This window comes from Prorops nasuta, unplaced genomic scaffold (assembly GCF_024137725.1).
Source record: "Prorops nasuta isolate Cenicafe-Biocafe unplaced genomic scaffold, Cenicafe_Pnas_1.2 PNAS00018, whole genome shotgun sequence".
NCBI lineage: Eukaryota > Metazoa > Arthropoda > Insecta > Hymenoptera > Bethylidae > Prorops > Prorops nasuta.
Genome location: NW_027116815.1, coordinates 2,073,810 through 2,094,627, shown reverse-complemented (window position 1 = coordinate 2,094,627; position 20,818 = coordinate 2,073,810). Strand labels below are relative to the sequence as shown.

Genomic DNA, 20,818 nt, shown 5'->3' with positions numbered 1-20,818 from the left:
TTTAAACAGGATCGATAGGAATTATGTTAGCACATTCCAGCTTTTAATTTAATTCTATCATTTCAAATAAAATAAAATAATTTGGAAACGCGATATGTGTATAGTAATTTACAAAATGTATGTCGTTGTAAGAAAAATGATATAAAAAATAATGGATAACATTGTCGTATAGATAAATATTTTATATTTGGTATTGGGGAATATTGACGAATAACAATTCATACTTATTATATACAATTTTTAAAAAATTTCGTCTTACTGATACGGTATATTGTATCTCAAAAAGCGCATGAGAACGCACGGTATCGAGACAAAAAATAAAATCTCGTTTAATATAAAAAAATAAAAAAAACCAACATAAAATATACATAGATCTTTGAGAATGACAAATAACACGCGTTAACTGTAACATATAAGGAGATAGTTATTATACTTTTCCACAAAGAAGTCACATCGAAGCGTAGTATTGGTGGGCATTAGTTGAAATCGTACAAGTGATTTTACCCCCAAGTAAAGTCTTTAGTATCGAAACTGTCCTTTTTTTGCCATTTCATTGTGGTAAACTCTCAGGGGTGTATAATTTCCATTTCCATTCATGGCTGTAAACAAATGAAAAGAATAACTGAAAAATATTGGAAAACCGTATAATATGCAAAAGAGTAAAAATATATATAATTTTCCTAGCAATAAATATTGTGTTATTTTTTTTGTTTAACACAAATTGAACTTACTTGCTTCGTATTCCCTTATGGCAGCTTTGTACAAAGAACAATTTACAATTATTACAAAATAGAAGTATTAAAACTTTCAAATTGACAATCGAAAGGAGAGTGAGAGACATGGTGTATGATGCACCATAATTACCTTGCACTATGGTCGGTGGCTGACGAGTACCTTGGACAGTCTGCGCGTGGCATCGTGGTTTCAACAGTCCATGGTAAAGAATGAAATACAAGACTGCAGTAATTGCAGCAGCACCAGCCATGCAACGATATACAAATCGTAGAGAACTGACTACATCACCGTCAGCAACTGTTACGTAAGCACCAATCACAGCTCCGATGCATCGACCTACAAATCCAACAATTATCGTCAAGAACTATCAACTTGGTAAATATATCTTGATTTTTCTACAGGCTCTCAAAGCTGACCAATGCAAAAGTGGGCAATGACGGGTAGAGCTTGAGCAGTAACGGTCAAATGACGCGGTACCAAGTGTCTAAAGTAGAGGACTGCGGTGACCCACATGATCCCCAGTGTGAAGAGCTCCAGGGCCTCCGAGATCAGGGAGTACCAAGGCCACGCCACGAGGCTCAGTCCAGTAAACCTGCAGAAAGTATACAAAAAATTGGCGTTGAGCAAAAAAAAAAATAGGCTTATTGGCAAGGAAAAATACAACGTACGCACCGAAGTCGATAAAGCAATAAGACTTACCTACCTAAGAATGTATACGGTGAAGGCAGTGATGAGAAGATTACTGTGACCGCAATAATCAACGAGACTCTCGGATTTCCAGAGGAAGAGGAAAGCTGGTGCCGCACCAACGGTCATGGCAACCCCGATGGACAGTTCGTCCCCTCCAAGTTTCAAGAGATGTCTGAAAGAGGTGAAGGAGCGAAGAAGAAAAGTGGTTTGATCTAAATTTCAAGGACAAAATTTAAAATACCAACTTACAAGGGTAAATAAGTTTCCATAGCACTCCAGCATGTTCCCATGGCAATAAGAACAAAGACAAGGGCAACTATTTCGCATCCGTATCTTTTTATAGCGCTCATTGGTAGAGCCAGCATGCCACTTTTGGTGTGCCACCACCATTCCGGAGGACTCAGAGGCATCCCACTGGCGGACAGAGCGATAACAGCGGCGAACAGCATTATCATCGCATGAAGGCATATTGGTATATAGTGAGGTGGGTGTTCGTTCTGCACCAGAGTCTCCAGGTAGCCCGTGAGGGGGCCAAAAATTGCGAATCCCAGCGATCCGAACGCCAACTGCCTACCGACGTCCCCGCGGCCACAGGAAGTTTCTCTGGTAGCTATGACGATGGCAGCATCCACAAGAACTACAGCGGTGGTTGGAAAAAGATCGGCGATCGACCGGACGATCACGTACATCCAAAAGGTGAAGTTGGAGTTATCCGGAACGTACTCGCACTGGCTTTCCGTGAGAATGCTGTCTGTAGACAAGAGTCGAGTGGTTCGATTAGATGAACTATCTATATGCAAGAAGCGCTGATCGATCCCAATAAGCGTTTCTTACATTTAACGCTATCCGACCTGACCCCAAAGGTTCAAGTAGGTTCAACCAATGCAATTTCTCCACTCTGTTAACATGAAATAAGTTGCAAAGAACGAACCTTGTAAATTTCTCAAAGTCTTCTCATCAGCGTCTTATACAAATTTTGTACCTGTATGAGTGTAAGGATCCGTAAGATCGCACTCGATCAAGCAGCTTTGGTGAAATTCGGCCATTCTCGCCTCGAGTTCGGGCGGTATGCGGCAGGAAAAATATTGCGTTACGGGGTAGGCGCACCATTCCTCCTTATCGTCCGAGTTTATAGCCTTGGCGAGGCTCGCGTTCACCGGCAAACTGGCCGAATACTCCGTGTAAACATGACACACTACGTTATCGTTTTGGTTAAAGCACAGATGAGGCGGCTCGCTCTCCGCTATCACGTATCTCCGTGTTTTCCTCGAATCCGGCGCCTGTACACGCAAATTCTCGCTTATTACTTTTGTCATTTATAATTGATACGTTTTTCTCCTTTCCAGAGAAACGTCAGCATGTTTACCCGGACTTCCAGTTCGCTCTCCAAAGGACCCACGGTGATGTCTCCGCTGCCATCCGTGTTGTCGGTTGGCTCGATGACCTCAGCGGTCTGGTCCCTGAATTCCGGATGCCATCTTCTTGGAGCACCGATGGGGTAGCAGGCATAATTGCAATTTTCCAGCAGCATGGAGCCAATTCTGGTCTCATCGGACCATCGATGGCAGCCGACTCGATTTTTGCATCTCTCCTGTTGGACGATCGCACCGGCTTTGTCGCAGCTGAATTTTACCTCTGGCATCCTGGCTCGCGAAATCTCCACCTTGTTAACGATTGGGACCAGCAGGAGGACCGAGTAGAAGAGGGCCGAGAAGATGCAGCATATGGCGATCATCACCCTCAAGTGACGACCAGTCGACGCTTTTTCGCTCTTGCCCTGTCTACCCGCCAACCTATCAGCGATAGGGCCTGCTATCAACGGCCCCAACATGGCTATGGCTGGCGAGATCATCGATATTAAACGTATCTCTTCGATACTCAATCCTACCTCCACCATATGAAGCGGCAGAAATGGGAAGAGGCATCCTATACCTGATGTGAAAAAATCGACCATCGTTAAAATCACTCTCCTCGAGTCTTATTAGAAGAGACTGCTTGTAATTTAAATCGAGACTCACCTCCGAAGAAGAAGAAAATCAGGCACTTGAGCGATATTAGATTGGTATTGATGAGCTTCGTGGGTGGAAGGTCCTTCGTCTCATCAATCCTCTCCGTGGACGTCGATGCAGCCATGTCGATATTTTTCTTAGACTCTATTGTTCTGTTTGCTTATATGTCTTTCTCTTTCTCTCTCTCGTTAAATGCAAATCCAACTAGTCCACTGTACGCCAATGCTCATTCCCCATGACTTTAACACCTACTTTCGTGTGTATCTGCAAGAATGTCAATATTTTCAATGCAACTTTCATTCTATTAGCGTCAAATTACTATTTTAATTTTGTTGGTATTATTATTGCCACGCGAGACCAAGGAAATTACATTATATTTGTAATTTATGAGTGCTGAATTAATTTCTGGTTTTACGAGGCCCCCGGGACCTATTTTTCTAAAGAAGGTTGCGGCACGTCAGCGTTATCGAAAACCAGTATTTTTGCAGGGAATATCATCAAGTTGCAGGATAAGAAGCTTCTACAATGAGAAAGGATTTGTAAAAGTTTTCGTATCCAACGTCTTCATCCCGGAGTTTTCTTATTCTGGAACGACCCAGACGGAATGGTTCGCAGGTGAAATAAATTCTAACCGTTATTAGCGGCTGCAACGAGTCCACTCTCATTTCCGCCCCAGCTGAAACACGCTAATGAAATTTGCCTCCCTCCCGCCTATTATACTTTTTTATTTTATGGCTATCCAAGTCCTCAAGGACATTTCTTATTTTCGTCCAGCGTTCGATCATATTTTAAGCAACGTCGAAAAATAACCGAGCTGGAAAACTGTTGTAGCATGAAATGCCATGCGTAAAACCATCCAATAAATATAAGCGACTATAAAATTCAGCGATAAGCTTGCGACAAAAATTTACAGTTCTGACAAATCGCAAGTGTTATCGAGTGAGTATACCAAAACGAGTTTCTCACGCTTTTCAATTGGATCTCATCTATTTTCAGATGCAGCCACGTTATTGCGCAAAGCTATTTCTGTTAATTGGCAATATGGGAAATGGGAGGAGTTGGAGGGGATAACTAACGAAGCTCTTGTTTCACCGGGTCATCGTAAAATTGCCAGCAAATGCTTTCAATTGGCATATATAGTGTCATTAGAGATATCGGCGGCATTTCTCGGAGTTTATTTGCTCCCTCGGTATATACTACAGTCGTGTCGTAAAATCACCAACGTCTTCCAATCTACAACCAGTCGCACAATGAGACACCAAAAAATCCTCTTGAAATAAAATATTCGTTTGTATACTTACTATAGATTTCCTGTTGGAAATATAATCTGTTTGGCTCAATTTCCAGCAGTGAGTTATAGCAGTTCTAGGTAATATTCGGTAGAAAAACATCAAGCTGTATTTACACTGGCTAATGTAAACAAACCGTAGCTTTATCCACTACTTTTCTAAAGGAATTACGCCCAACGTGAACCCTTTCAGGCTTGAACGATTTGGAATCGTGTACGAGCGTCTTGCGGCACGCACCGCTCCATACAAATTCGCGTGACGAGTCTGTGTTTGTGTTTTTTCGTTCGTATTGGAGCGTCGTGTGTGCACGGAGCTCCGCCTTAACGAACCATTGCGACGTGCGAATTGAGTTCTCAGACTCGTTTGTGTCGCGAGAGAAAAAACGCCGCCTCTCGGATTGTCGAGGGTCCTCGGAGACAGGAAGACATCTCGCCAAAAAAGAGAGGTAGAAAAACGGGAAAGTAAGAGAGCCATGACACGAGACGTTACTAGGCAGACGTCCTCTTATTCGGAAATTGCATTAAAAACTTTACCAGATTTATTGTAGAATTTTCCAGATCTCTCTGAATTGAAAAGTAATGCGCCTTTGCAAGGTTAAGCAACTCTCCATGGATAAGCTAATGATAATGATTAATAAGAAACGAGAGGGATCGATCGATCTCTGTGATTTTCGAAGCCTCGGAAAAACTCAATGAGAGTGGAACGAGAAATGCGTTCTAACTAGGTTAACTGTAAGGTCGTGGAAGCCTCCTGCGTTTTTGCACGCCCGACGATGATTTTATCGCGTCTCGTACGTCGATTCCGGGGTAAAACGCGAGTGCCTGGAATGCCATAGATCGTCCGTATGTAAATCACTGCAGGGCTAATTGAAAACTGACATGAGACTTCCAAGAAAGCTCTTAGTAATTTTCTCGAAGGGAAAAGTCGAAGGTAGAAATGCACTAGTAGCAATAATGTTATTGTTTTTTTTTTTGTTTTTTTCGGAACTAAGCGATATAGAGTTGGACATTGAAGTGCATTTGTTGAAAAACCCATGGCGCCTGTATATTTCTTCAGTAAACATGCAAGCTTATCGGGTCGAGAGCGAACGTGGCGAAGGCAGGAAATCAACTATGAGAGCATAATAGCTCCATGCATAGATTAACGCTCGTTTTCCATTCGTCGCGAAGGCTACCTACGACCACACATGACTAAAGTCACCGACTATAAATAAAAGCAGAAATTTATCTCGCGTACTGGAACACGGTTTCGTCTCTAAATTGATGCATTATGTCAGAACTTCTATAACCATAACATTCAACCATTTTATGACCTTGGAATTACGTAACAAAGCTTCTTTAACAATTCTTTAAGCATTTTCTTCGATTCGAACAGTCGTGTAATTACAGAAGCAGTGTACGAGCGACGATTATCGTAATAAGCCTTTAATCAACAACTCGTCGAACTTAACCTATAAACACGCGATGAAAGAGGTATGTATTATTGTGGGAAAGCAGGGCTTTTTAGCACATGATGATTCTTTCTAGGAATAAAGAGTAGCGTTTGTTTAGGTTTAGAGGGTATCGAGTAACCAGCAAGGTTTGGCTGGCAGTTTGTCATCGAATCTGTTAGGAAAGGAGTGTATATTTTTTGGTCTAGAAGGCGCTGTCCATTAGCGACGTTGACTTTTTCTCTTTTTCAGGCATCCAGGCGTCCTTTGTAAGGCTAGCTGCCTCTTACGTCATAGAGAACAGGTTGCCTATTACTTTGCACACACAGCACCATACGCGTATCTCTATAAAACGTACATTATATCGTCTACCCATACATCCTTGGATCTTCGAATACACCTCGCGACATCTCTGCCAAAAACAAGCCAAACTCTACTATAAATACTCTTTACTACTCCACTCTCCCTCCATTTGTTGCTCGTAGAACCGAAATATATTTAGATATAATACGACACGCTTCTTCGATTCCACAAATTTCTCCAATGATACGTTTCTGCGAATTTCCGCTTTATTCTCGCAAATAAAACCCGTTGAAACTTCGCATTGGTAGAATTCCCATGCATTTATGCAATTGAATGCTTCCATTTCGGATGGAAAATTGGCAAAGTTTCTGGAATATCGCGAATACAGAAGAATAAAGTATCTTTACTGCCGTATCAGACGTTTTTAATTGATAGAGAGCCCAGTTAAGGAGATAGACTTATCTTGATTGGTTCATTCCCATGCAATGATTTGTTCCTCTCGTGAAAGATTTGCTTTGAAACATAATCGAATCAGCTTTAAATGTACGGAATTGAATAAAAGCCACTGGTGACCTTTGCCGTTCCGAATAGAATACCCCGTGCAAATTCCGTAGAACACGCGAGCCACTTTTATTCTGTGTAATGCGAAATTCATTTCTTCATCGCGTGATATAATAATTGAAATCTATTAGATAGGTTTTGCTATGTTTGATCTTGGCCATTGATAAAGTTCTCGATATAACTTAATTATCAGCTTCTCTCTAGTCTTTATTTCTAACCTCCAAAAGAAACCTGACGTTTTTCACGGTAGATAATAACGTCAACTCAATAATCGCGATTAATTAATAAACAGAAATTATCCATTTAATTTACAAATCCACGTGGAAGATAAATCTGATTTTTGTTGTTATTATCGCTTTTTCAACCGATTCTCGTTGCTTTGAATCACGCAATAACAACTTTCAAGATCCACTGTATCGATTTCAATATCGCGTTCCATACATCTCCAGTAAGTTTTCTCTAATCGCGGGATTACTACGGTGTTTATAGAACGGAAGGTATTAAACAAAGCGTATAATTCGATGAAACGAGTTTTCTAGCGATAATAGAGTTGTCGGATGAGTTTAAACGGCGCAAATCTGCGGATGAAACGAATTTTATCGCTTGAGAAAATTAGCTCGCGTTAAGAGTGAGTTTCATTCGTGAAGAATTAATCCAAAAAAATTCTCAACCATTTTCGTCGCTGTATCAAAGCGAGCTGATGCAGATTCCTTGTGTTTCCCTGTGAGCTTTCATTAGCCCAATTTCCCGGTTCGCACCCAACGCATCCAGCTAGTTGGGGCGATCAGTCCGTGGGCGGAAGGACGAGCTTTATATGTAATAACCTCTTCGTTGCGTGTTCTATCCTGTCAACACCACGTGGGTCTCACTGTTCAACGAACTCGACCATACACGCTTCAGCTTAACTTCCAGTTCAAACGCAATAAAATTACCCAGATATTTTCCTCTCCATTAAATGATAAATAGCAATTCTGAATACGAAACAATCGTAAATTAAAATTAAGAATCGTGTAACCGATGAGGAGCGTCGATAAACGTAGCAAATTTGCATTATGCGTTGGGTTATTTTAGCAGGGGGAAAGGGGAGCGCCCCCTGGCTGGGGAGAAGCGCGTGCAAAACACACAATCGAAGGTTGGCTGAGAGGCGAGGTGCTGGACTGCTGGCTGGATGGGTCGGCTGGATCCAGTGAGACTAGTGTCCATACTGTCTATAGTGGGCGATGACGTTATAGCACGTCCGAATTTAAAGCATCTTTTCAATCCGGACAGCTCGCTCGAAACTCACTTTGATTCCCGGATCGATACGAATTACTCGTCGGGACCCTTGCACACACAGGCATGGGTGCATAATTCAACCCTATCTCGTAGCACCCTTCTCTCGCACAGTTGCAAGGAATCGACGAAACGCTTTGAGCAATGAATTATTCGCCCGTAGTATAAATTCGAACGACCACTCACACAATTAACACGTTATACCTAATAAAACCGCTAATGAGTTGTGGAAAACTAATTAAGAATTTATTATTAAAACTTTGTCCAAATTTTGATTAACGCTTCAATTTTTCCAACGTTTTAATATCACGATTCTATAATAATACATTTTTCTTTCTCAATGAAACTTTCTAATTTTTATAATAATATTTTTATCGTTGTGTAAATTATAGTTACAGAGTTGATACAACTTGAAGAATGCTGTCAGGAATAAGCTATTCGCTCGTGATGTAACTTTGAACGAGCAATCACACGATTTATAAGTTCTAATAATTAAAGCTGCTAATGAGTTATGGAAAACAAATTTAGAATGATAAAAATCTCGCAAAAATTTAGATTAATCCTTGGAATTGTTCAGGTGTTCACTGTTTTTTGTATTGAACGAAATTGACAAATTGTTCGAATGGCTTTTTGATTGTAGTTCGAATCAACGATAGGGCTAATAAAAATGAGGGCAATGCACGTTTGAACCGGATCGTGTGTGGTTCGAGGCGTATCAGCTTGTGAATCGCGTCGATAAGGTACGCGTACATATATTGTTTGTTTCCAGTCGAGGTAAAACGTGCAGGATATGAGTGAGCCCGGCGTGTGCTCGTGTAACGGAACCTTCTCCAAGTTTCCTAACCTGCAAACAGACCAGTGTTCCTCCGGTTCCCCCTTTCCAACCAACAATCAAATTCTCCAGTGTTTCGATCAATATTTAACTTAATAATAAACTATCCAGAAAATTCTTCCCAGAAAAAAATCGAATTTTTAAAATAGAATGCTGCAATTTTATAATTTTGGCCAAAACCAAAAATAAAAAGTTGTATATTGCGTTTTTCAGCCCTCTCTTCGTTGAAGAAAGAAGAGTTGGAGCTGGATTGAAGTGAAAGGGACGGCAGAACACGAGTGTGTTTGTGTTTGGGTTCGTAAGCGTGTCGAGTCCCTCGAGGCTCGATTCTTAAAAAATTCACGGTCATTTCAGGATCGTCTGTCATTTTGAGAAAGTGTACAGGCTTGTTTCGCAAGTTACCGTAAATTCTCTCCATGCTTGATTTATCGATAAACAAAAAAATTCATGTGTTTTCATTTGCATTATAACACGAACCTCTCGAGTAATTCTCTGCAAATAAATAAATAGAGTAACCGTCGTACAGCGATATAAACGTCGAGCCTGGAGCCTAAAAGTTTTGGTCCTTGTAAAATTCACGATCGAGTTAACATGGCTTGGTTCTTTGTTTCCCAGCGTCATAAATTCTCTCAGCGAGCAAATAATTCATTAGGACAGATGAAAGTTTGGCGTTAATAACAAAACGAGCGTTTTATTGTTCAAAGTAAGGCGTTACAGTTCGATGATTATACTATAAGATGAGAGATGGCTGGTGCGGGGGTTTTGGCCGCTTTCATTTTTTTACGCTCAAGTAATAATTAGCGGTGACTAATTATGCCGACGAACCGGAAATAGCTGGCGAAAAACGTTAACTCGTAAATGGTATCGTAACAGGCGTCTCTTACGGATTTCAAAGGACTTCGGCAAGTATGGAATAGTTTTTTCATCAAATCCATCATAGCTTTCATTCTTTTGCGCTAAGGTAATAATTAGCGATAACTAGTTGTATTGGCAAACCGGAAATGGCTGGCAAGAAACGTTAACTTGTAAATAATATCGAAGATTGCGTATGTCACAGGTTTACAGAGGACTCTGAGATAAGTATGGAACAATTTTTTTTATGAAATTCGTAAACATTTTTATTTTTTCACACTGAAGTTATAAGGGGTGGTGACTAATAGTGCTGGCAAACCGGAAGTGGTCGGTGAAAAACGCTAACTCGTATGCAAACCTGCAGCTGTTTCAAATTTTGAAGGACTCCAGCAAGTATGGAGCAGTTTTCTAATCGAATCCATTCTACACAGAAATAATAAAATTGGTAGGGTGTTTAAAGGGCCGGCGGAACCGGAAATGGCTGGCAGAAAGCCTTAACTTGTAAACAATATCACGTAACTTGCATCTCTTGCAGATTTTGCAGGACCTTGGGATAAGTAAGCAGTACTTTATTTTTATCAAACCCGTAAAAGCTTTCAGTTTTACACACTAAAACAATTATTAGCTGTATCTAATTGCGTCGACGAACCGGAAGTACCTGGCGAAAAGCGTTAACTCATAAACAGTATCGTAAACAGCATCCCTCCTAGGATACAAAGGACTCCGACAAGTGTCGAATAGTTTTTTTCTATCGCATCAGTAAAAACTTTCCGTCTTTAATAACCAAAATAATAATAACTACCATCGGCCAATTAAGGTTAATGACCGGAGAATAACGTTAACTCGCAAATGTGCACATTTCAGCAATATTGCACAATGTTGCTGAAAAATTTCAGCAATATTAATGAAATGTCAATAAAAAATTAAGCGCTGTCACAGGTTCGAAGGCTCCGTTTCTCGCTGATTTCAAGGGGCTTCGATATAAGTATCCGATAATTTTTTTATCACAATCGTGACAGCTTTCACACACGCAATAACGTCGTGCCAATTTCTATCGTAGAGAGACACGCGAAGCATTCTCGCAACATTCCACGAGGACAGATTAGAAGAGTCCATGCAGGCCTCTGGCCGAAACTGCGTTTATTCACGCGAAATTCCGTTCGCCACGTGGGGGAAAAAGTGGAAAAAACTGTCCCGTTCTCGAGTCCGGTCGAAGCTCGATACAAAGGAGGATAAGAAAAATAAAACGGAAGGTGCAAGAAATTTTTGTGAGTTGTGCACAGTGCGCAGGGTCGATATTATTATTGCGGGTGGAATGTTGAAATTGTGGGTGAACGATGTAAGACGCCGGGATAATTGACGGTCGAGTCGGATGAGGAAGGCTCGGGTCGTTGAAAGATTTGTTTTAGCTCGTGGCATGCAGGAAGATGCTATTAAAACGTACGATGCCGTTCTCCGACGCTTCGTTTGTAATAGCGAACAACGTTTGCGGAATACACACTCTGAAAGGGGCTCGAAATTATAAGCGAGCCGTGAACAGCAGCTTCTCTTCCCGCTACCTAGGCCGAGATGTAACAGTGCACCGCGTTATTATGTCATTATATATAAATAAGTACCGGAGGAGGAACTAGACCAAACAATAAAACTCGCGACACTGTGAAACTAGCAGTCCTGATAGCGTAACATTTTCCGTAATTCATTAAGAATATTACTCAATCATATATTTCTCAGTTTATTATAATCTTATCATTTTTGCTGATGTAATTGTATAAAATTAGCAGTGATTTATCAAGAATATTGCTGAATGATAATTGTATTTTTATAATATTCTAACAATTTTACTGAGATAATTGTATAAAAATTGGAGTAATGTACGAAGAATATTGCTGAATCATGTCAGTCGCTTTGTAATATTTTAACAATCTTCACTTGTAAATATTAGTAAAAATTGAATTTTTTTATGATAGAAATATTAAATAAAAGTATATCAAATTGTCGACACGATTCATCAATAATTAAATTTCTATCTTCGATATTTCTTTATTACTCCGGACTAATAATGCTAATTCACTGATTAATTCTGGATACACTTGAACATTAAAAGGATCGTGTGTCAAGTAGGGGTTATTGTGTACACGATTGAAAGTAAGAGCATGATCGCGAGCACCGTTGCTGCTTCAATTAAAATTCTTCGATAAGTTGGATTCAGGTTCTCCAGATAGATCATGGCGGACGAATTTTTTCGACAATTCCGGTTCCACCAGCAGCGATTTACGGGAACGATAGGGGCAACTGACCCGAGCGTGAAAAAGAACAGAAGAAGAATTGACTAACCAGCGTTCGATCGTTGATATTCCATCGTGCTACTCTAGCTTTGCTTATATTTATTGTACGAAAGCTTTCCAGAACACGCTGTGATTCTGGTTAAACTTGAGATTCCGTAGTTGTAGTAGCTGTTAAATTGCGTGACGTAGTGTCGAGCACTACTTGAATTCGAAGCTGGAGGATGTGATCCGTTAAAAATAATTGGTCACGATTCGAGAGGAGAATGAGGTCAGGCTGAAATCTGAATGGGATGAGAGGGAATCTGTGGATGTGCACGATAAACGTCCATGACACTTGGATAGGATCGATCCATCAGCTGTGATACACAAAGGGATGAAGAGGACCATGACGACGGTACTGCTGCTACCAAAATCTCTACACTTGTTCCGAGCAACAAAGAACAGACACGATTCACCGACTAGAACACCGAACTACATTAATATTGCACGAAAATGGCTGACTTGATGGGGGTTGAGGGTGGTCCAGGTAAAATCTTTGCACTTTTTTAAGAATAAATCCAAGAAAAATTGTGACAGGAAGACTCGCAAAGAATTCAACGACTAGAACAACGAACTGATTAAAATTGCACGAAAATGGCTGACCTAGTGGTGATCGGGCTAGTTGAAGTAAAATTTCGACACGTTTTTAATGAAGAAGAAATAAAAGAAAAATTGGGATCGGAAAATTTGTAACAGATTCAGAACGATTGCAACAATGCTTTAATTTAAAGTTGCGTGAGGCTGGTTGACCCAGTACAGGATTGGGGGTGTAGAGGGTGGTTCGGGCAGATATGGGGTAAATCGATGATACTTACGCGAGAAGAGCGGAAATGCGATGTGTGATCTGGATGAGAATGTGTCGCGAAGGAGGGAGGATATCACGAAATGTTGTAAGATGCAGATGACATAGCAACGATGCGTTCGGTACGACGTCCGGCGAGCGACTGTTGCGTCCCGGTGTCCTGGTGCCGCCGTGCCGGTTCTGACGGTTCAGTTGTTCACTTGGCTTTGGCTTTGCTTCCTCCGAACGCCACCGACCGTATTCCGCTCCGCGCATCTACAAACGTCCATGCGAGGGCTCGCTAACCCAGCTTCGCACACCTTCCTGCACCCTGCACCCTGCACCCTGTTCTCCAACCCTGCCCCCACCATCTCGCCGCAAACCCTCCCTTCCCCCTCTGACCTTATTACTCAAACTCCCTCCACCCTCGCCATCCAACCATTCACCCGAACTAATGCAACAGGGGGAACACCCCGAAACGAAACGAAACCGACTCTACTTAATTCCATATCAACTCTTACAATTTCTTTCTTCCCTACCTCACGCACCTTCAACTTTAACCTTTGCCAACCTTTCGACGCTGTAAATGGGAAAGTTCAAACTGAAAGTGCTTTGAATATTCTCGAATTGCTTCTTCACTGTCAGTGAGATTAATACGTGCAGTTTTGTGTGTTCGAGCATATTTGGGCTTTAATTAATATTTTTATTTACTTGGAAAAAGTTTGATAGGTTTGATACGATATTTTACGTACCCTTTTTGGATTGCAGAAATGATTTATAATTATGATCGATTAATTATGTAAGACTGTAACCCGGCGTGCTTTGTTGAGCGCATCTGTCGGAAGTGATATTTCTAACGGAAGTCCTTTAGAAGCGCATTGTACTTCCGGAATAACGTATTGGTGAATGTATTCGTTTCTTGCATGAATTATAGATGAATCTGATGGAGATTCGGCTGTGCATTAAAATCGTTCATTCCTACTTTTAGTTTAGATTTGTCTATTCGAGTATTTGGTTAATTTTATTGACGGTTTTTCAAGCACCTTGATGGCTACTTGAGACAGCGCGTCTCATATACTAGCGTCTCTGTAATCTGAACTCGTAAAACTTGGGCAATCTCTCTTTTCAAGTGTTTCCAAGAATACAGGCATTAATTAAACGATTCATTGTTCAAACCATTCGTTCAATTTATCTGTAAAGAAAGAATTATGTTTTAACAAATAGTAGAAGGAGTAAGCTTCTTTATATTCAATAGAAATTTAGCTATACACATATACATATACATATACATATATATATATATATATATGTATACATTCTATCGTGCAACCATGGCAATTTCAAAGTCTTTATATTGATAAAACAGTGGATGCCATCATACCAAGCTTTACCTAGTTTCACTTTTTAGCACAATTCTGTTATGTTGTATTGTCCTGAATTAATATTCAATATCGTTTTTCGTGGAACAATACCTATAAATATTCTTTCTCCTGTACCATATTAAGTAAAAATATTGAATAAAATCTAAAAAACAATCAGTGGCGTCTTGGATCAATAAGGTGGCAAGAAGGTAAAACTTTAACACTTTATATGAAGAACTTTTACTTTTATTTTAGCAATTTTTGTTTTATTCTTGTCAAATCTTTAGCAGCAATATTATTTTTTTCTGATTCGTGCTGGATCGTCCAATGGCGTTGTTGATGCGCAAAGAGTGGTAAAATCGATGCGCGTTAGGTGTTATAGCTAAAACTGTACCAAAACCAATACTGTAGGGTCTGTAGGTAAAGTAGAGACTAGCGCTCTCGCTGCTGCTGACTAGAGTTGGTTGTTGGTTGTCTACTACTAAAATAGATGGCCAGACGTATTGTGTTTTGTACTTGTGTAAGACGGAGTGGATATAGGACCAAGTAAGAAGTGTGTGCAGTGTAGTGTAGAGTGTAGGTAGCGTAGACTCAGTAGAATACGGTAGACTGACTGGGTAAGGGTAGACTCGCCAATGGTTTGGTGTGGTGTGGCCAAGCGTAGTCTTCTCCTTTATACATTTTTGTCGTTCCCTCGCCATTATGGACTCACTAGTAAATTACGCAAGTGACGGCGAAAATAGTAATAATTCTGACGAAGTCAAGGTAAACTTACTGAAAAAAGTTTATATACCTAACGTAGGAAATATTAAGGCTTTAAATAGATTATTCCTTCACACTCTATTAGGTGTTTCAAATGCAAAAGCATAATACGATACTTTGATCAGATGTCTAATTAAAAGATTCCTTTGACTTCTATTTGTCCATTGGTTCAAAGTAGCAGAACCAAGATATTTTTTTCTAATGACAAGGTAGACCGTAGAACGGGTAGCTATATTCCTAGCTAGGAAAATATTGATTTATTTACATAGGCCTCTTTGTGAATAGTTAAATTCAGAAGTATTGATGATATTGCTTTAATATTTAATTTAAAAATTCAAGTAAATGTAAAATTCTTTATGTTTACCATTGGTCTTGTTTCTTTTTTTTTAAGATGTCACACAAGGATGCATCCAACCCTGGAAACAATAGGGCCAGTGATGCAAATTATGATCCAGTACAAATGGACATGAGTGAGGTATTACAATAATGCATGCAACTATCCAGTTTTATTCTATTTAGTACTAAAAATTTTTTTATTTTAAAAATGGTTGAAAACATACTGTGGTTACTTTATGGGGCTGTATAAGCGTATACAGGATATCAAGTTTTAGACACGAAATGTATGGTATTAAGATATAATTCTTGAATAATAGGGAAAAAGCCGAAGGATACTCAAATTTCTATATAAACTACTTCAAGCTTATATCTTAATAAATCTATGAAAATTAAAATTATTTACATGTATGGGAGAAATATTTTTCATATATTTTTAATTTAAATAATAAGTAAATGGGAATGGTACCATTTCGTGAGAAATTATTAACACGTAGCTCTGTTGGTAATACATGATACAATATCTACGCAACTCGGCAAGGTCTATGCTGTGTGAGGGTCTTTCAAGACTACCCCAGTCCTATTCGGAAGATATAGGTGAGTAGAGGATACTGGCAGAAGGTAACACTAACAAAACACCAACCATCAAAGAAACCACACGTGCTATATATATTCTGGTGAAAACAAATTTTTAAAGTGGATAGATATGGAAGGATCCTGGTTTCTACTTTTTTTCAATTATTTGTGGTTTAGTTTATTACCGATTAACAAAAAATATTGATATCTTGATAAAATTTTAATATCTTCAGAAAGGTTTAAAGTATATTAGGGCAATTAAAATTTAGATTACTGTAGGCTACTGTTTTTCTTTAAATCTTTAAAATTCTCATCAAAACAAACAATAACTTGCTGAAGAATAAAAAGATATAGGAAACATGTTTAATTTTATTAACAGTCCAAGAGGCAAAAGTTATGGGAATTTCTAGGTTTAGTATTTCAATTTAAACCATGTTTTATTCTTAGACAATGTTTAAAAAACTAATTTTATATAATATATTTTTTGTATTTCTTTAGGACAGCAACAATAATAACTCATCAGAAGATTCCAGTAGCGAACGAGCAAACAGTCCTGCCACAGAACAAAATTCCAGTTGTGGATCAAAAATAGAATCATCAAAAAATTCACAATCTACAAACCAGAGGTAAGCTGGTTTGCTTATAATAATAGCATCTTTTTGTAGAATTTGAAATTTGCTAAAAATTCAAACTTTACTTTTGATACAAATAGTTGTTAGATACTTAGAATGTATTTAACATTAATACTGTCTTAAGCAGATTAATAATAATATGTATCTGTGGTATATCCCTGCAGAACGTAATCCTTTTACAGGCGATCCGAGTATGACAATCACACAGCAAATTCAAAGGATGACCAGAAATCAAAAGAAAAATCTGAGAGTAGTAGGCACTCGACAGATAAAGAGCGTCGATCATCTCACGATGATAGAAAACGAGAAAGTAGTGGCAGGGATAGTAAGGACTTCAGAAGGAGTAGGGACGAAGATAAAAAATCTCGTGATGACGATAAACGTAAAGACAAGACATCATCGAGAGATGAAAAGGATGAGAAGGACAAAAGTGACAAAGATCATCATCATCGCGAAGATCGGAGGGATCGGAATAGAGATAGGAACGAGAGAGATAGACGCAGAGACAGAGATAGGGATAGGGATAGGGAACGAGAAAGAGAGAGAGAAAGAGAAAGAGACCGAGATAGAGATAGGGACCGGGATAGGGAAAGAGAGAGGGAACGAGAAAGGGACAAAGAGAGGGATCGAGATCGTCGACATTCCAGAGACGAAAGGTCTAAAGATCGACACAGAGATGACCGCTCTAGTTATCACAAGGAGAAAGAACGAGCGAGATCGCGATCTCGTTCTAGAGACCGTGGCCCACCGCCTTTCAGACCGATGAGTTATAGGGAAGAAAAAGGGAGAAACAAATTAGCTCAATTAGAAAAATTGGGGATAGAACTGAAAGCGCCCGAAGGGGATTCTATTTCTATCGGATTACCGGGCGAGCAGAATTTTTACAACCCTTTGGCAACAGCGAGTCAAGGAAAATATGCTGAACAAATTCAAAAGAGAAAACTTCTCTGGGCCAATAAGGTATGAATTTAAGGAGTTTAATTTATATTTGTATGTGTGTATAATATATAATACTTACTATAATTGAATCTTACAAAATAATTCTCCTTATTTTAAGACAAAATCCGATGAAAGCAAGTCTGCTGCTGTACCATCCACTGCTAATACGTGGATGGGAACTACGTTTACGCACGATCAGGATGGTAAAGTTACTGCCAAATTCAAAAGACTAATGGGTATTAAAGGAGATGCACCTGCTGTTGCTCCAGCAGCCGGAGCTAAGCCAGATATATTGAAGAAACAGGAAGAAATGTTCAGCAATATGGAGCAGCAATATGAAGTAGCTAGAGCAACTACACACACCCAACGTGGAGTTGGATTAGGGTATGCTACCGGTGGTTACCAATTTCCACGATAAAAATGTTAGATCATCTATCATCACAAGTGCATGATCACTTACAAACTGTAAAAAGATTTTTTTTTAATGAAACAAGTATCGTCAATTATAATTTTTATTTAAATCTTCTTTATAAACAGCTACTGTAGTCATTACTAAGCTTATAATATCCAGAGAGATTGTGATCTTGTTTATGTACGCTTATGATATAAACAATGATAATAAATAATTAATATTATATAAGGGTTTTTTAATTTTAAACCTCTTCATCCTTCATTTTTCTAAGCTGCATTTTCTATTTGATTTTATAAATAGTTTCAGTTAAGCGGATAAGAACTGAGCGAGAAATAATTTGTTGTTTTAAATTTTACCATTAAAATTCTATCATTTCATCCAATTGAGTACACGTTTTGCTCAATCATTTCGTGTGGTTGGTAGGATTGTAATGGTTTTGCCTGATTGGACAAAACTGACCAATTCCCGCCTCCCGGTTTCCTAGGTAGCTGCGTTCAGCGCTGCGTGTTGTGTTCTTTTTCGAGTTCAAATGGTGTTCTGTTTACCCGGTTAAATTCCATATGGCGTGACGATCTACCGTCGTTTGAATTTGAACGTTACATTGTTAACGAGTTTCAGCTTTCAGCACGGTTTGTACGAGTGTATGGCAAATGTGATTAATTATATATCCAATGAAACTTTAGTAGTATACCTGGCGTTTTTAAGTTTAACAGCCATCAATATAATATTGGATAGAGTTTATTAGGTTTATTATGAACAAAAAGAACACAATGGATAATTTTATTAAAATCGAGAAAATCGGAGAAGGTAAATGACGGTTTCTAATTCTTTGCTGAATTATCATCTTTCTCAATCTTGGATAAGTCATGACTTTTATTATAGCTTACTTAGCTGCTTTTGTCATACATAAAACCTTTCTTCCTATAATGAAATTGGAATCTTACAGCTAAGTTTTCCTATTGTAATACAACATCAATGATTGATAATACCAATGTGTTTTAGGTACATATGGAGTTGTATACAAAGGTAAAAATAAGAAAACTGGGGATATTGTAGCGATGAAGAAAATACGTTTGGAGAATGATGATGAAGGAGTTCCTTCTACAGCAATTAGAGAAATATCTTTGCTGAAAGAATTGAAACATCCTAATATTGTTAGACTAATAGACGTGCTTATGGAGGAGCCAAGACTTTATCTTATTTTTGAATATCTTACTATGGACTTAAAAAAGTATATGGACTCGTTAGGAAATGGGAAGTTAATGGAGCCAAGTACTGTCAAATCCTATTTATTTCAGGTTTCTTTGTTTCTATATGTAATCAATCTATTTATTATTTAACTATGTAATTTAAAAATGACATGTGCTTATTGTATCTTATTCAGATTACACAAGCAATTCTGTTTTGTCATCAAAGAAGAGTTTTACATAGAGATTTAAAGCCCCAAAATTTATTAATCAATCAACAAGGAATTATCAAAGTAGCTGACTTTGGTCTTGGAAGGGCATTTGGAATTCCACTGAGAGTTTATACACATGAAGTGGTGACTCTCTGGTACAGAGCGCCTGAAATACTTTTAGGATCTGACAGGTATTCTTGTGCGATTGATATTTGGAGTATTGGATGTATTTTTGCAGAAATGGCAACAAAGAAACCTCTTTTTCAAGGGGATAGTGAGATTGACCAGTTATTCAGAATTTTTCGGTAAATACTAACATTATTTTTTCTTAAAGAAATAAGGTTTTATGCAAAAGCTTTTTTTTTAGAATATTGAAGACACCTACGGAAGAAATTTGGCCTGGATGTACAAAGCTAACAGACTATAAGGCGACATTTCCTAATTGGGTGACTAATCATCTTAAGACTCAAGTGAAACCATTGAATGAAGATGGTTTGGACCTTCTACAAGAAATGCTTATTTATGATCCTGTGCGTCGAATATCTGCACGCGCAGCTTTAAAGCACTCCTACTTTAAAGACTTAGATATGTCCAAAATACCAAAAGCATAAAGCTTTTCATGCAACTTGTAAGTGGGTTTTTATCTTTAAACGTTTTGGGGATTCACGTTTATCTCCAGTTATTTGAAGGAGATTAATTTATTAGAACATTTAAATTAAGGTTGCACAATCTCTCTTTAAGTCGTCTTTCTTGATATACTCACTATTATTATTATTTTTAAATTAGATTTCTGTTAAGTTACTCTGTGTTTAGGCAATAGAGCTATTTATCACAAAAACTTCATTTGATACGCACTTACATATTGATTCTGTAATCTTGAAGATTTTCTTTTATGACGAATTTTAATTGAGTTTATCGAGTATGTTTTAACGGCATTTAAAAAAGAGGTACTCCGTGCATTGACTTTCATTTTCCACCTTTACCATATAATTAATTTTTAACCAAAGTGTAAAATAATCAAGAAGCGATATTTGCCTTGCGTCAAATTAATAATTCAGATAATATTTCTGATATGACATTTTCTTAATAACTCATGTTATATAAGATTAATAAATTTCTGTAGTCATTAGAAATGGCACTTTAAATATGAGAAATGCGTTTACTCGAGCTGATAATTGTACATATTTTACGTAAAAAGCTGATCATATTTTAATAGGATCTGTGTACTTTCACTTTTAAATACAGAATAGTTTTATTATTCTTCTCGCTTTTATTATTAATTATAAAAATGATGAGCCCGCATCTTAATTTGTACAACATTAATCGA

General features: G+C 38.4%; 3 protein-coding genes across 4 annotated transcripts; 2 read left to right on the top strand and 1 right to left on the bottom strand.

Annotated features, from left to right (window-relative positions):
- Window positions 1–14,116, bottom strand: SP1173. Its single transcript, XM_066738054.1, has 10 exons — window positions 13,112–14,116; window positions 3,444–3,698; window positions 2,792–3,357; window positions 2,408–2,705; window positions 1,675–2,176; window positions 1,439–1,597; window positions 1,152–1,327; window positions 865–1,071; window positions 732–755; window positions 1–599 (listed from the first exon to the last, which is right to left on the bottom strand). The coding sequence occupies exons 2-10, from the start codon at window positions 3,556–3,558 to the stop codon at window positions 520–522; spliced, it is 2,127 nt and encodes a 708-aa protein (XP_066594151.1). The 5' UTR covers window positions 3,559–3,698; window positions 13,112–14,116; the 3' UTR covers window positions 1–519.
- An 823-nt stretch (window positions 14,117–14,939) lies between these two features.
- LOC136779903 (arginine/serine-rich coiled-coil protein 2-like) lies at window positions 14,940–18,314 on the top strand. 2 transcript variants are annotated; one of them, XM_066737839.1, is made up of 5 exons: window positions 14,940–15,221; window positions 15,604–15,675; window positions 16,608–16,735; window positions 16,924–17,701; window positions 17,799–18,314. In XM_066737839.1, exons 1-5 carry the CDS (start codon window positions 15,141–15,143, stop codon window positions 18,096–18,098), a joined length of 1,359 nt encoding a protein of 452 aa, XP_066593936.1. In that variant the 5' UTR covers window positions 14,940–15,140; the 3' UTR covers window positions 18,099–18,314. The 2 variants fall into 2 exon arrangements, with proteins under 2 accessions (XP_066593936.1, XP_066593934.1); XM_066737837.1 differs by having other exon boundaries at window positions 14,945–15,203; window positions 15,592–15,675.
- Window positions 18,315–18,681: 367 nt separating this feature from the next.
- Cdk1 (Cyclin-dependent kinase 1) lies at window positions 18,682–20,751 on the top strand. The gene is made up of 4 exons (XM_066738477.1): window positions 18,682–18,899; window positions 19,095–19,390; window positions 19,477–19,796; window positions 19,859–20,751. The coding sequence occupies exons 1-4, from the start codon at window positions 18,845–18,847 to the stop codon at window positions 20,100–20,102; spliced, it is 915 nt and encodes a 304-aa protein (XP_066594574.1). The 5' UTR covers window positions 18,682–18,844; the 3' UTR covers window positions 20,103–20,751.
- Window positions 20,752–20,818: the final 67 nt, after the last annotated feature.

Coding starts and splice junctions, on each gene's coding strand:
- LOC136779903 (XM_066737839.1), top strand. CDS start 15,141: ATGGACTCACTAGTAAATTACGCAAGTGACGGCGAAAATAGTAATAAT. Junction 15,222..15,603: donor AGGTAAACTTACTGAAAAAA/GTTTATATACCT, acceptor ATGTCACACAAG/GATGCATCCAACCCTGGAAA. Junction 16,736..16,923: donor TCACAATCTACAAACCAGAG/GTAAGCTGGTTT, acceptor ATCCTTTTACAG/GCGATCCGAGTATGACAATC.
- Cdk1 (XM_066738477.1), top strand. CDS start 18,845: ATGAACAAAAAGAACACAATGGATAATTTTATTAAAATCGAGAAAATC. Junction 18,900..19,094: donor AATCGAGAAAATCGGAGAAG/GTAAATGACGGT, acceptor AATGTGTTTTAG/GTACATATGGAGTTGTATAC. Junction 19,391..19,476: donor TCAAATCCTATTTATTTCAG/GTTTCTTTGTTT, acceptor TATCTTATTCAG/ATTACACAAGCAATTCTGTT.
- SP1173 (XM_066738054.1), bottom strand. CDS start 3,558: ATGGCTGCATCGACGTCCACGGAGAGGATTGATGAGACGAAGGACCTT. Junction 1,328..1,438: donor TTCACCGTATACATTCTTAG/GTAGGTAAGTCT, acceptor TACTTTCTGCAG/GTTTACTGGACTGAGCCTCG. Junction 600..731: donor CATAAGGGAATACGAAGCAA/GTAAGTTCAATT, acceptor ATTTGTTTACAG/CCATGAATGGAAATGGAAAT.